Source organism: Syngnathus scovelli, chromosome 13, assembly GCF_024217435.2.
Source record: "Syngnathus scovelli strain Florida chromosome 13, RoL_Ssco_1.2, whole genome shotgun sequence".
NCBI lineage: Eukaryota > Metazoa > Chordata > Actinopteri > Syngnathiformes > Syngnathidae > Syngnathus > Syngnathus scovelli.
This window is the reverse complement of record NC_090859.1, coordinates 14878153-14890621: the sequence shown is the minus strand read 5'-3', so window position 1 is coordinate 14890621 and position 12469 is coordinate 14878153. Positions and strand designations below refer to the sequence as shown.

The window sequence follows — 12469 nt, the reverse complement described above, 5'->3', positions numbered from 1 at the left end:
TGATACGTGCAGCTGCACTCAATAAAAAGCCCACATAAAACTTTGAGTGGTGTCAAAGGTGCTCACGAGAGCAGTAAAAGACGCCGGCCAGCGACCATGACTTTTTTGTCTTGAGAAGAGCGGAATAAAAGCGGGCCAAAGTCCGGCGACGGCGCCATGCGGACCTCCGCCGAGCCTTTATCCAAAGCGTTATCTAAAGCGACGGGCTTCAGTTGATGATTGAATGTCATCTGGAGCGGGCCGGCCGAGTTTCGTCGGCCGCTCACACAAAAGCCAAAAGATGCAAAAGTCTGTCATCTTGGTTCTTCTCCTCTGCTGGATCAGCGGGACACTCGGTAAGCGGATCTTTCGTCACTTTACGTCCATCAAATGTGTGAAGAAATGTGACTTTTTTTTTTTTTGGGCGGAGGCGAGTCATGCGAGGGCAAATGCGGCCAACCGTCGGGCTCGTGTTCGTGCCGGCCCACGTGCGCGTCTCTGGATGACTGCTGTCCCGATTACCGGCAATTCTGCGTGGAATTCTCCCCGCAGTCTGGATCCATTTTGGGCGGCACCGATTTTGTCGTTCTCCACGCGACTTTCAACCAAAGTTCTCTCATCGTCTGCAAGTACGACTTTGATCGCTCCAAAGTGAGGTGACCCCGAATGACCCGGGTGGCCTCCGCTCCTCGTTCAGGTTCATCGACATCACGACCAGGGGTTACGTGGACTCGAACCAGCGCGCCCACTGCGTCTCGCCCCTTCTCTACCAAAGCGGCTGGATTCCCGTGCAAGTCTCCTCCAATTACGGCATCACCTTCAACAGAGCGGGTTCCTGGCTGGCGGGTACGTGACGTCCCCGTTCCGGCGTCACGCATTCGGACCCGAGTGAATATTTTGCGTCTTGCGCAGTGCATACCGGCAAGCTGGACTCCAAGTTCAAGGCGGTTTTGGTGAACTCCACCAAGTGGCAGTACTACGGCACACCCGGGGTGGGCGGCGCCTTGCAGGTGATCTGGAACACGTCGCTGGTCCAAGCAAAGAGGGTCAACATTGAGCTGTGGGGCTACAGGGAGATTGGTAAGGGGGGGGGGGGGGGGGGTACTGTCTAAATGCTGGAACACTGTCCATTTTTTGGACTTAAACCACTTGAGTACGTTTTCAACGATTGCGCAATTCTTCCCCCCCAGGAAAGCCCTACTCGGAGCAGTGGCGTGCCGAGTGGAGGTATCTTTACTCCCTGGCCACGGATAGCGCCAACAAGGGCAGCTACACTTTTGTGCCTCAACCGTCAGCCAAGTTCTCAAGTTGGGAACTCGGAGCGCTCCGGATCAGTTCGAGCGCAAACCCAAATGGTTTGGTGTACGTTCAAGTTTCTTTTTAATGACGTCTGTCATTTTAGAAATGTAAACAATTGATGTTATGCACATATTCATTATATCGATCTAGCTAGCTTGCTCGCTAGCTATTAGCCTATTGGCTGAAAGGGAAAATAAGCATTTTCAACCTGACACGATGGCTAATAATATAACGTTAGGAATGTGGAAGCGGCGTGGACCGAGGACCACGCCCTGGCCTGGCACCTGGACCAGAAGTTCCGTAACGACTCTGGGGCTTGGGCGCTGGACAAATGTTTAGCGTGGGACCTGCTGGAAAACGACCTGCCCAACTTCCTGGACGAAATTATCGACTGCCCTTGCACCCTGGCGCAGGCCCGGGCTGACACGGGAAGATTCCACGTAAGCAAACGGCCCTCAAAATCCAGGCGCCATTTCTTCGGGGGTAGGTGGCCCGAATTAAAAAAGGATCTCTCTCTGGCTTTGCACATTCAGACGGATTACGGCTGCGATATGGAGAAAGGCAGCGTGTGCACGTACCACCCGGGCAGTATTCACTGCGTGAGGGCCGTACAAGCCAGGCAAGTCCATTCCGAAAATGCTCAGCGTTCCTAGAAAATAGGCTCACGTCGGACACGGCGCCCGCAGTCCCACATACAGGGCGGGTCAGCAGTGCTGCTACGACAGCAGCGGCGCTCAGGTCCTGACGGCCGACTCCATCGGAGGGAGCACCCCGGACCGGGCCCACGACTGGGGCTCGCCCCCGTACCGCGATCCCCCCCGGGTGCCCGGCCAGTCCCACTGGGTGTACGACGTCCTCAGCTTCTACTACTGCTGCCTCTGGTCAGACAACTGCCACTACTACTTCAAACACAGACCCTCCAGCGACTGTCGGCGGTACCGGCCTCCCGCCTCAGGTGGGGAAACAAACGTTGACGTTTGCACGACTGCCGCCGTTTTTAGATGAGCTCACATGTTCAACGACGTCATCTGCACACGCATTGAGGACATTTTGGGGACAACATTCCTCAAATTTCCACCTTCTTACAGTACTGTACAATCCAAAATTTTAGGAGCAATCTTGCATACTTACTTCTTAGTTCTGCATTTGCTCACCAATTCAGAGCAAGATTATTATAGTTTTGATTCTAGTTAGTTTTTATTTTGCTTTGAGTATTTTTCAAACTTAGTAAGTTTTCATTTGTTTTCAAGACAGCTTTGTTAGTGTTTAGATTTAGTTTTTTTTTAATGCATAGTTTTACTTCAGTTTTAGTATTAGTTTTCCTTTTTCTTGTACAGTGGAGACATTTGAAACATTCTGTAAAAGGAAAGCGCTCCTTACCTGGCGCTGCGTATGTCAACAAAGTAGCCAAGCCATTTGAACCATACAAACCACGCGCAAATTCGTCGCTTAGGAGTGACGTCATCAGATGGCTTCTTTTTTATTGGCTGTTGCTATATGACGTTACTTCCGCCTGACTCACATTAACGGGACTACAACTCCCGATCAATGTTCGATCGTTCTCCCAATTTACGGCCGTAAAATACATGAAAAATCACACTTGAAGTCAACCACAAAGGATGGTGTATTGAATGAATTGCCAAAGACAAAAAACAAAGGACAACTGTGACACAGTTCAAGTTTTGGAAACGCAAAATGTAATTTGTAAATGTTCCGTTTTTTAAGCATTTTCGTGTTTATCTAATTTCATTGAAAAAAAAAATTCCATTTTTGTTTGAGCTGTTTCGTTAGTTTACGAAACCAATCAAACGATTTTCAACTTCAAATTGTTCAGCTTAGCTTAGCTTCTGTTCCTTGAACAATTACAAAATGTTAAATGCAGTCCTATTCAAACGATTACTGCAACTGAAGTGCTTGAACTTAAATTTGAAGCCACTTAAACAAGACGCAGTTTGAACGTTTACTGAAATTGAGTGATACTTTCACGTACCGCTAGAGGGCGCCCCCCGTAGCACTTTTTGCACTCACTCATCTCCATTTGCACCCCCAGCTGTTGTGTTTGGAGATCCACATTTCATAACGTTCGATGGCGTCCGCTATTCTTTCAACGGCAAAGGCGAGTACACTTTGCTGACGTCTCCCGGAAAGCATCTGACAATCCAAGGCAGAACCGAGCCGGTCAACGGTAAGCTGAATACGGTCGCGTCGAAAGCGCGCTTCCTGGAGATTTCATCACATTGATTTTCGCCACACAGAAAATGCGACCAAGCTGTCGTCCGTGGTCATGAGAGAAGCCACGTCGGACATCATCGAGGTGCGTCTGGTCGCCGGTGATGACAACCTACAAGTGCTGCAAAATCAAAAGCGACTTCTGTTTAATGAGCAGAGCTGGATGGACCTGGATGGTGAGGAAAAACGACCTAAAGATAGCTGGGCTCAAAAAAGGGCCCCAAATATCCAATTGGATTTTTGCAAAGGCTAAATTGTGTCTTGTCAGGTGTGTTTGTGTTTTCGCCTTCCGGCGCCAACGTGACGGTGATGTTCCCCAGCGGCGCTGGCGTGGAGGTGCGTCTCCGCGGCCCTGCCGTTACGGCAACGGTGCTCCTGCCGGAAGAATTCCACAACTCCACGCGGGGATTGTTGGGCAACTTCAACGGCGTGGCCGGCGACGACCTGCTTCCCGCCCATGTCGGCTTGGCGGCCGGCGCCAATAACGCTGAGGAGGTTTTCAACTTTGGGGCTAGCTGTGAGACAATCACTTCATCTTTGAAATGAAATTGACATTGGCAAGAGTATTTATTAGAATTACCAATGAAGCAGTTTTCATCCTCTAAAATGGTGAATGCAAATGTATTTGACGATTGCATTCGATCATTGGTTGTTCAACCTTTGGGCCCATAAAATTGAAATATTTGTCCAATTTTACAAATACAGTAATTGAACAATAACTATTTCTATCTTGTAAAAAAAATTCCCAAATATTTGTCACATTTTTACAAATACAATAAACGACTAACAACTATAGCTTTTCGAGAATGAGAATTTCCATCTTGTGAAATGTTTCCACACGACTTCAATATGAGTGTTGTTGTTGTTGTTTTCCAGGGGCTGTCTCCAACACATCCGCCTTGTTTACGTACGATTCCAAATACCTTTTGGACACCTTTTACAACTCTCCGAGACACGACCCCGATTTTATTCCAGCGTTTTCAGTCCCAGAGAATCCCAACGACCCGCTCTACAATATTGCTTCAGACATTTGCTCCGGAGACGACTCTCACTTCTGCAGGTATGAATCCCAAAAAAGCATGGATTTGTTTTGTGTTTCCAAATTGAAGTCCCAGTTGAGGTTTACTGTAAAAATGTTTTAATATAATGACTGGGGAGAAAAAAACTTTTTCACCAAACCCCAAAAATCTGCTAACGTCATGATTTTGATGGTGATTTTTTTGCAGGTATGATATTTTGGTGGGTCGGAGTTCGGAGCTGGGAAAGGCCACCAAAGCCTCGTTCCGTGGTCACATTTCTCTTGTGGAACACTTGAAGCCTGGTAAGTGTTGACTCATTGAAACTGAAACTGTCATTGTAAGTTGACACATCAAACGGCAAAGATTTAGCACAGCCATTCGTAGATAGATTCGTATCAAACACAATTAGCAGAAGGCTAAATCACATGCTAAGCTAAGGTTTTGCATTAGCATTTTATCACGTGAGGCTAATAGCGCTGCTAAGTTATATATCCAGTATGCAGTGCACGTTAGCATTAGCATGTCACGATCCAATCCAAGTGCGTCACGGTGTTTTTGTTGATTGTCATTTGGACTTCCTGTCGGCGTGCAGTGATTTCCTGCGGCTGGCTGGCGCCTCCGACTAACGGCAAGAAGGAGGGCACCACCTACCTGCAAGGGGCCACGGTGCGCCTGCTGTGCCACGACGGCTTCACGCTGCAAGGACCGGCCCAGCGCACGTGCCAGGCGGACGGCACTTGGTCGGCGGGAGGCGACACCGTTTGCGTTCCCAACAGTCCTACCGGTGCGTCCACATGCGTGAAAACAAGTGTCAGGCTTCCTCGTTCACAATTTGCATCAACTCGGTTTCTTTTTTTGTCGACAGGCAACAACACGGCCGTAATCGCTGGTTCTGTGGTCAGCGTGCTACTGGGGGTCGCGCTAATAACAACGGGGGTCGTGCTCTGGACCAAAAAACGGTGAGGGTCAAGCAGCATTATTCTGATTTGATGATGATGATCCCGTTTCTGATGGGATGAAACGTTACGATGATCTATTTGGCCTTTTTATGTGTTTGCAGGGCGAGAACGTCAACGGGAATGAATGTCAATCTTTAACTGAGAGCGGGCCCTCCCTCCTTCCCTTCCTCGTCGGACAACCTTTGAATTCATAGTATAGAGCACGAGTAGAACAGCGGCTTAATTGTATTCTGCTGACATTGCACAATGACTTCCAAAAGTGAAAATAAATTCTTTCTTGCTTCTTCACTGCAGTTTTACTTTTGGGCACCCATTGATCTATCGAGCTGTCCATCGTTAGTTAGCTAGCTTGCTGGCTATCTGGTCATTTGTTGAAGAGATTTTTTTTCATTTGTGTCTATATTTGAAATGATGTGTATAGATACCTGTATTACTTTTATGAAGGTATTTTATTTCTATTTCCCCCCTCCTACTTATCCATCTGGCCGTTTACATCTTCACACCTATCCGCCATCACGAGAGTGAAGCGCGTCGTAGTAAATTGAGCGCGTGCGCGCGCGCAGCGTAGTATTGCGCGGTGTCTCTTTAAGGGAAGGGGGAGTGTAAGAAAAGCGGGACCAAAAAAAGAAAAAGAGAGCGAGAGAGAGAGAGAGAGAGAGTTGAGGAGATGAATAGAAGGCACGAGAAGCACCTACCATGACCAAGTGCGCTGTAAATGTAGGACACACATCCGAGCCTTCGAGCGGCGTCACATCGGGACGCCTGGGCACCATGTCCGGACTCGCCTCCCGCAACCGGCCCGCCGCCGCCGCCGTCGCCGCCGCCGCCACCGCAAGCGCCACCGCCGTCCTCCAGGCGAGCATGGCAACCGTCACCCGGGGAAAGCCTGCCTCCTCTCCGGTGCCACTAAATTACATCACATCTTTCCGCGATTATCAATGGTAGGCATTGCGTAATTGCCTCCCCCTCCCCCTTGCTCCGTATTATTATTATTATTATTTTCAATTTGTCACCCCCGCCCCCCTGCCCCCCCTCCCGCGCCTCTGGAGAATCACGGCGGCCTTTGGTTTTGCATTGATTGGCTGGAGGATGCCCTTTTCCCGGCCAAAAAGGACTCGCAGCCCGCGTTGAGCGGAGCTGCAGGATGCGCGTGAGGCCGGCGGCGGACGTGTGCTGCATTTGCGGACGTCGGACACAACCAGAGCGGGCCTGCTGCGCCGGCGGGCCGCTCCAGCTCCTCCTCCTCCTGCAGCGGCGGCGGCGGCGGCGGCAGAAGCGCGGCTCCTCTTCGGCTCCTCCTCTGCTCCTCGTCCCCCCTCCGCGGTGCAGGAGCATGCTGCCGGCGTGAAGAAGGGATGAGGCCGCGCACGGGGACTCCAGCGGGCCACAGCTGCGGCCTTCTTCTCACCACAGCCGGCGGCAGCCAAGCCACTGCGAACGCAACACCGCCATCGTCACATCAGCATCTTTGGTACTTGGCACTCTTGGTCCGTCGATTGCATGAACATCAAGAACAAGAACAGGGGGAAGGGGGGGGGGGGAGAGAAGTGTAATGCGCGTGCATGTGCGTGTGTGAAGGGGGAGGAGGAGGAGGAGGAGGGGGGGAGCGCGCATACTCGCGCGTTATGCGATGACTACATCCATCCGTAGTCATGGCAACCACATCCTGTTAATGGATGTTATTTTCCCCCTCCTCCTCACTCACCTCCTTAAAAAAAATCGACTCACGCTGTTCAAATGAATTTGAGATTGAAAAAAAAAAAGAAAAATTCCACCGTTTCCAACCGGCGGATGAAAATTCAAATGTGGTTGCAAAAGTGTGCACACCTTCGAACGAACTGCCAGCGTTTCAAGTCCAAATCAAATAGGCTGTTTGTGACATTTGTTTCTTTGGTTTTGCAGGTCATCAGGCAGATCCAGGAGCATGAGCAGAACTTTGAGCTGCGGGAGCAGATGTCTGGCTACAAGCGCATGCGGCGGCAGCACCAGAAGCAGCTGATCGCCCTGGAGAACAGGCTCAAGGCCGAGATGGACGAGCACAGGCTGAGGCTGCACAAGGAGTTGGAGACGCAGGCCAACGACACGTACGCCGAGCTGGAGCGTCTGGCCAAGCGCCACGCCGCCCAGACCGACAAAGAGGTACGGCCCGTCGTCCGTCTCCATTGCCGGAACGGCCACGATAGCCACGCGTGGCGCCTCCCGGCAGATGAAGTCGGTGGCGGCGGAGGAGAGGCGCATCCAGCAGCAGATCGCAACTCAGCAGAAGAAGGAGCTGACGTCCTTCTTGGAGAGCCAGAAGAGAGAGTACCGACTCTGCAAGGACAAAATCAAAGAGGTGAAAAGGCGCACGCAAAAATTGCTCTTCTCGACTTTCCCCGAAGCTCAAAACAATTTTCTGCAAAATGCACACAAATAATTATACACATGGAGATTGTTGAAAACTTCTACTAATTAGAATGGATTTGAAAAAAGGGCAGGGAGCGATGCCTGGCGATTTAGCGCCGATCGATACGCACTGCTCGACAACAAATGTATTTTTGAAATGAACCTATGATAAAAAGAAAAAATGTCAATGAGTTGGGACCCCCAAAAATGGTGACCCTTCCTACTTTTTAGCGCCACTAGGCGGCGCCTGCCAGTTATCGCTGCTGTATTTTGCGTGTTGTCGAATTGGCAGGAGATGAGCGAAGACCCGTGCACCCCGAAAGAGGAGAAGCAAGAGCGTCTTTCGCGGCACAAGGAGACCATTCAGCGCTCGCAGGCCGAGGAGGAAGCCAACCTGCTGGCGCAGCAGCGGCTCGTCTACGAGCGGAGCTGCCGGGCCCTCAAGCGCCGAAGTCTGCTCAGGAAGCACGACTTTGAGCAGGAGCAACTCAGAGAGGTGAGCATGTTCCTAGCGGGTGGCACGGCGCAAATCCAAAATGTCCTCCCCTCTCGCCAGGAGCTGAACAAGAAGAGGAGCCAGAAGGAGATGGAGCACGCCCTGATGATCCGCCAGGACGAGGCCACCCAGGACCTGGAGCAGCGGCATCTTCACGTGCTCCACAAGCTGCGCGTGGAGCTCATGCGGCTGCAGCACCAGACCGAGCTGGAGAACCAGGAGGAGTACAACAGCCGCAGGCAGCACGAGCTCCTGCGCAAACACGCCTTGGAGCACAGGCAGCAGCCCAGAGACCTCAAGGTCACCTTTGTTCACCTTGAAAAAGTGCAAAAACATGAAAGGATGAATTGAATTTGCGCGTCCGTCCTCAGGCGCTGGAGCTGCAGATCAAGAAGCAGTTCCAGGACACGTGCAAGGTTCAGAACAAGCAGTACAAAGCTCTGCGCAACCACCAGCTGGAGGTCTCGCCCAAAGCGGAGCACAAGAGTCTCCTCAAGGGGCTGAAGGAGGAGCAGACCCGCAAGCTGGCCGTGCTGGCCGAGCAGTACGAGCACTCCATCAACCAGATGACGGCCTCGCAAGCGGTACGCGCCGCCGTGCCGTGCCCAAACTAGCCTCCGTGCTAACAACGGAGGCGCCACACACGTAGACAGACGATAAAGCCGTCTTGCCGTTATGCAGATGAGGCTGGAGGCGGAGCAAGAGGCGGAGTGCGAGGCCTTGAAGCAGCAGCTGAAGCAGGAGATGGAGCTGCTGGACGCCTACCAGAGGAAGACCAAGTCCCAGATGGAGAGCCAACACGAACGAGAGCTGCAGAAGCTGGAGCAGAAGGTCTCCATCCGCCGGGCCCACCTGGAGCAGAAGATGGAGGAGGAGCTTTCGGCTCTGCAGAAGGATCGCAGCGAGAGGATCAAAACTCTGCTGGAGCGTCAGGAGCGAGAGATTTTGTCCTTTGACAGCGAGACTCGCATCCTGGGCTTCGGGAGTCTGGGATCTTTGGACTTGTTCCTCAAGGACGACAACAGATGAAAGCGGACCAGCCGGCGTCCACCTTTTCCTTCCTTCCTCCTTCCTTCCCTCCTTGCCTCCTTCCTTCCTTCCTTCCTTCCTTCCTTCCTTCCTTCCTTCCTTCCTTCCTTCCTTCACGCCGGAAGCCGGGCGGATCGGGCCACTCGCCGTCTTGGGATTAGTCGTCCGTCCCCCTTTGTCTGGATTTTTGGTATCAAGTGAATAATTCAGGAAATTTTTTGCTAAAATGGGCACTTTGATATGTTTCAGTGGAACTCCATGGTGTGTGCGTGTGTGTAGAGAAGGGGTGGGCAAAGTGTGGCCTGGGGGTCAACGGGGCCAAATCTCTTCTCCAATCGGGCCCGCAGTGGGTCAAATGACTTTTTTTTTTTTTTTTCTTGGATGACGTCATTGCAAAGTGCTGTTTTTCCCACCCACGGCACAATCCAGATCTTCTTCTGCTCTAATGAGGCCGCTCTAATTGTCAGCAAAAAGTCCAAACGTTACTTGCAAGCAAGATCCACTTTTGATTTTCGACCTCTTTGCGGTTGAAAATCCAAACGTGAGCACAAAACCTTCGCCCACCCCACGCCCGGCCGGGACATGCTGGAATGTGAGCTGACGACAGCCACAACACCTCCCCGTGACGTTCTTCTTCTCCTTCTTCTGGTCCTTCTGGTTCTTGTTCTCCTTCTTCCTGTTTTTCTTTGTCTTCTCGTCATCTTCTTGTCTTTCTTCTGGTTCCTCATCTGGTCTTTCTTCTTCTGGTCGTCCTTCTTTGTCTGAAGCTGCTTTCTTTTTTTCCTTCCACTTCTTGTTGTTTTTCCGGAATGTGAACGTCGGCGTGGCGGCGTCATGGCTTTTCTCATTGCATGCACTTTATTAGGGACACGTGACGCATGGCTCCGTTTGTAAATAAAGTGGCTGTCAGCAGAATTTTTAGGTTGCCCCGCCCCCCCCCCCCCCCCCCAAAACGGACAAGCTACGATGGATTCACATCTGCCTTTCTTTGAGTTGTCGTGCCTTTTCTCCAAATTTGATTTGCTGTTCTTTTGTCTCCATTCGCTCATCCGACGTGTTGTCCACGACCAATGGTGACAATTGTGCTGTTTTTTGATATGAAATCAATATTTGTACTTGCGCATAGAGTTAGGACACGCCCACCCAAACCCGTCTATTTACTCACGTGACGGAGCTTACAAGTTTTTTTGTTGGGATCGTGTAGTTGTGAGACTATTGTAACGGCGGACGGAACGACACGCACACACACACGCGCGCGCGCGCACACACACACGTGGCAGATTTGCAATTAGGATGACGACGACTCGGACACTTTTCATGGAAACGCAAACTTGAGCGACAGTTTTGATTTTCAGTCATGGGTGGGTGGATTCCCGTGGAAAGCGCAGAATGTTACAACAGTTGTGACGCAATATTTGCCGTGACGTTCGCTGAGCAGGTTGCACAATTTCCATTTTTCGGACGAACGAATCGTTTGGTGCTTCATTTCTTACGCCAGTTTTAGCCTTGTCGACCCTCTCGCCGTCAACGACACGGACAGATTGAGCCAACGCCATTTTTTTCCAACTCATTTAGTGCCATTGACGGTTCTAGACGTCAACGATATTGACTGGGTTGGCAGTGAGTGAGTTAACTCCATTTTTGGTGCTTTTGCAGGCGACAGTTTTTGGTCCTCGAAAAAATCTGGGCGCTTTAGCGCACGTGATTTGGACTTGGACCTTCCAGAAGACACTACTTACATCGATATTGCTCGCACTTGGATTCCGTCTTTATCTCCGTCGTCGAGGTTGCCTAAAAACAGAGAAGCAAATCGGAATTAGAAAAAAAATAATAGTGCAACAGTGGTCCAGGTTCAAATATCCCGTGCACTTTGAACCAATAGCAGGTTTTAGCATCGGGCCAAGAGCGATATCGGGTCGTCAAGGACGCTGCCGATACCGGACACCGATACTTAAAGCAAAGTTGAGTTAGTCCTCCTCGGCAGTAGTTGGCGCTATCCTATTTGACACATTGACAGTGAGTGCAATAGAGGACTGCCCCCTAGGAGCTGAAACTGGAACTTCACCTTGATTTGGCAAAAACGGAGTTGGGTTCTCAATGATTCTTTTACCTTGATTTCATGTGCTGGTCTTGACTTGAATAAGAAGAAAAGGAATTTGAACAACCCCAAAGGCAATAGAAAGGAATCAATCTGAGCCTCGATTGACCTAAAAAAAAAAAATCATTTTCACAATACGGTGATGATGATGATGATGATGATGTTCCTGGTATGCAGTAAGGCCTTTTTTATGCGTGCAAGCGAAGCCCTCGCAAGTCGAAAAAGTGCTACGAGGTTCATTGGGTGGCTTCAAATGACAACACACACGTACACAAAACACACACACGCATAGAAAAGTGCAAAAACATAGAAAAGGCTTAGCCGAGTGCTTCAGAAGCATTCCCGACTTGGCCGATTGCGGTGCGAAATGATTTGAATGACGATGATTTTCATGACCAAGATGATTTGGATTTTGATGATGTGTGTTTCTAGAAACGTGTGTTTAGTTAGAACTTAAATATGAGGTGACGGTTGGACGGATAAAGGGGAAGGACCCCGGCCGGCCGGCCGGCCGCCCGCCGTTTCCTGTGTGGTTCCAACACAAAATAAAAGACTTTCTGTTCAGCTCTTTGTCGTAGCGCATTCCCCATTTCGGTATTTGATGACAAAGTCAGAAAATAAAGCCTTTAAAAATACTTTATGGATGATATGTTTGGCCTAAAATATTATCAGTTACATTATTTTCAAAATAAATCCTTCAAAAAAATATATTTTATTCAATTGAAATAGTTTGGAGAATTGTAGATTTACAAAAATATTTTTTTTATATAAAATAAGGAAATAAACTCAAAGAAGTCATTTAAAATTGAGAAATTTGTTTAGTATGTCCAATCAGAAAAAAGATAAATGTCACATTTAATTTATAATAATTACTATTAATAATTAAAATTAATATGAATAATTCTTAATAATTCATTTTAAACAATGTAATGTAAATTTTGAAAAATGTACATAAAAAATCTTAAGTTATAAAATA

The 12469-nt window shown here is 49.6% G+C and overlaps 2 protein-coding genes and 1 long non-coding RNA gene across 3 annotated transcripts; 2 read left to right on the top strand and 1 right to left on the bottom strand.

Moving 5' to 3' along the window:
* Positions 1-137: 137 nt before the first annotated feature.
* Positions 138-5773, top strand: susd2 (sushi domain containing 2). Its single transcript, XM_049738232.2, has 16 exons — positions 138-335; positions 410-608; positions 677-825; positions 892-1059; positions 1170-1341; positions 1517-1718; positions 1812-1897; positions 1965-2233; positions 3329-3463; positions 3534-3683; positions 3776-4024; positions 4384-4567; positions 4734-4828; positions 5119-5310; positions 5392-5485; positions 5587-5773. Exons 1-16 carry the CDS (start codon positions 224-226, stop codon positions 5621-5623), a joined length of 2493 nt encoding a protein of 830 aa, XP_049594189.1. The 5' UTR covers positions 138-223; the 3' UTR covers positions 5624-5773.
* Positions 2885-6327, bottom strand: LOC125979724 (uncharacterized). Its single transcript, XR_007485395.1, has 2 exons — positions 6181-6327; positions 2885-5304 (listed from the first exon to the last, which is right to left on the bottom strand). It is a non-coding gene; the product is annotated as an uncharacterized lncRNA (long non-coding RNA).
* A 1111-nt stretch (positions 6328-7438) lies between these two features.
* Positions 7439-12128, top strand: taok3b (TAO kinase 3b). The gene is made up of 6 exons (XM_049738216.2): positions 7439-7624; positions 7692-7820; positions 8163-8366; positions 8427-8666; positions 8738-8950; positions 9048-12128. Exons 1-6 carry the CDS (start codon positions 7439-7441, stop codon positions 9393-9395), a joined length of 1320 nt encoding a protein of 439 aa, XP_049594173.1. The 3' UTR covers positions 9396-12128.
* Positions 12129-12469: the final 341 nt, after the last annotated feature.

Excerpts from the sequence above, each read along its gene's own strand:
- taok3b (XM_049738216.2), top strand. The coding sequence starts at position 7,439 with ATGTCTGGCTACAAGCGCATGCGGCGGCAGCACCAGAAGCAGCTGATC. Across the intron at positions 7,821-8,162 it reads GCAAGGACAAAATCAAAGAG|GAGATGAGCGAAGACCCGTG; the intron begins GTGAAAAGGCGC and ends TCGAATTGGCAG. Across the intron at positions 8,367-8,426 it reads AGCAGGAGCAACTCAGAGAG|GAGCTGAACAAGAAGAGGAG; the intron begins GTGAGCATGTTC and ends CCCTCTCGCCAG.
- susd2 (XM_049738232.2), top strand. The coding sequence starts at position 224 with ATGTCATCTGGAGCGGGCCGGCCGAGTTTCGTCGGCCGCTCACACAAA. Across the intron at positions 3,464-3,533 it reads CAGAACCGAGCCGGTCAACG|AAAATGCGACCAAGCTGTCG; the intron begins GTAAGCTGAATA and ends TTCGCCACACAG. Across the intron at positions 5,311-5,391 it reads CGTTCCCAACAGTCCTACCG|GCAACAACACGGCCGTAATC; the intron begins GTGCGTCCACAT and ends TTTTGTCGACAG.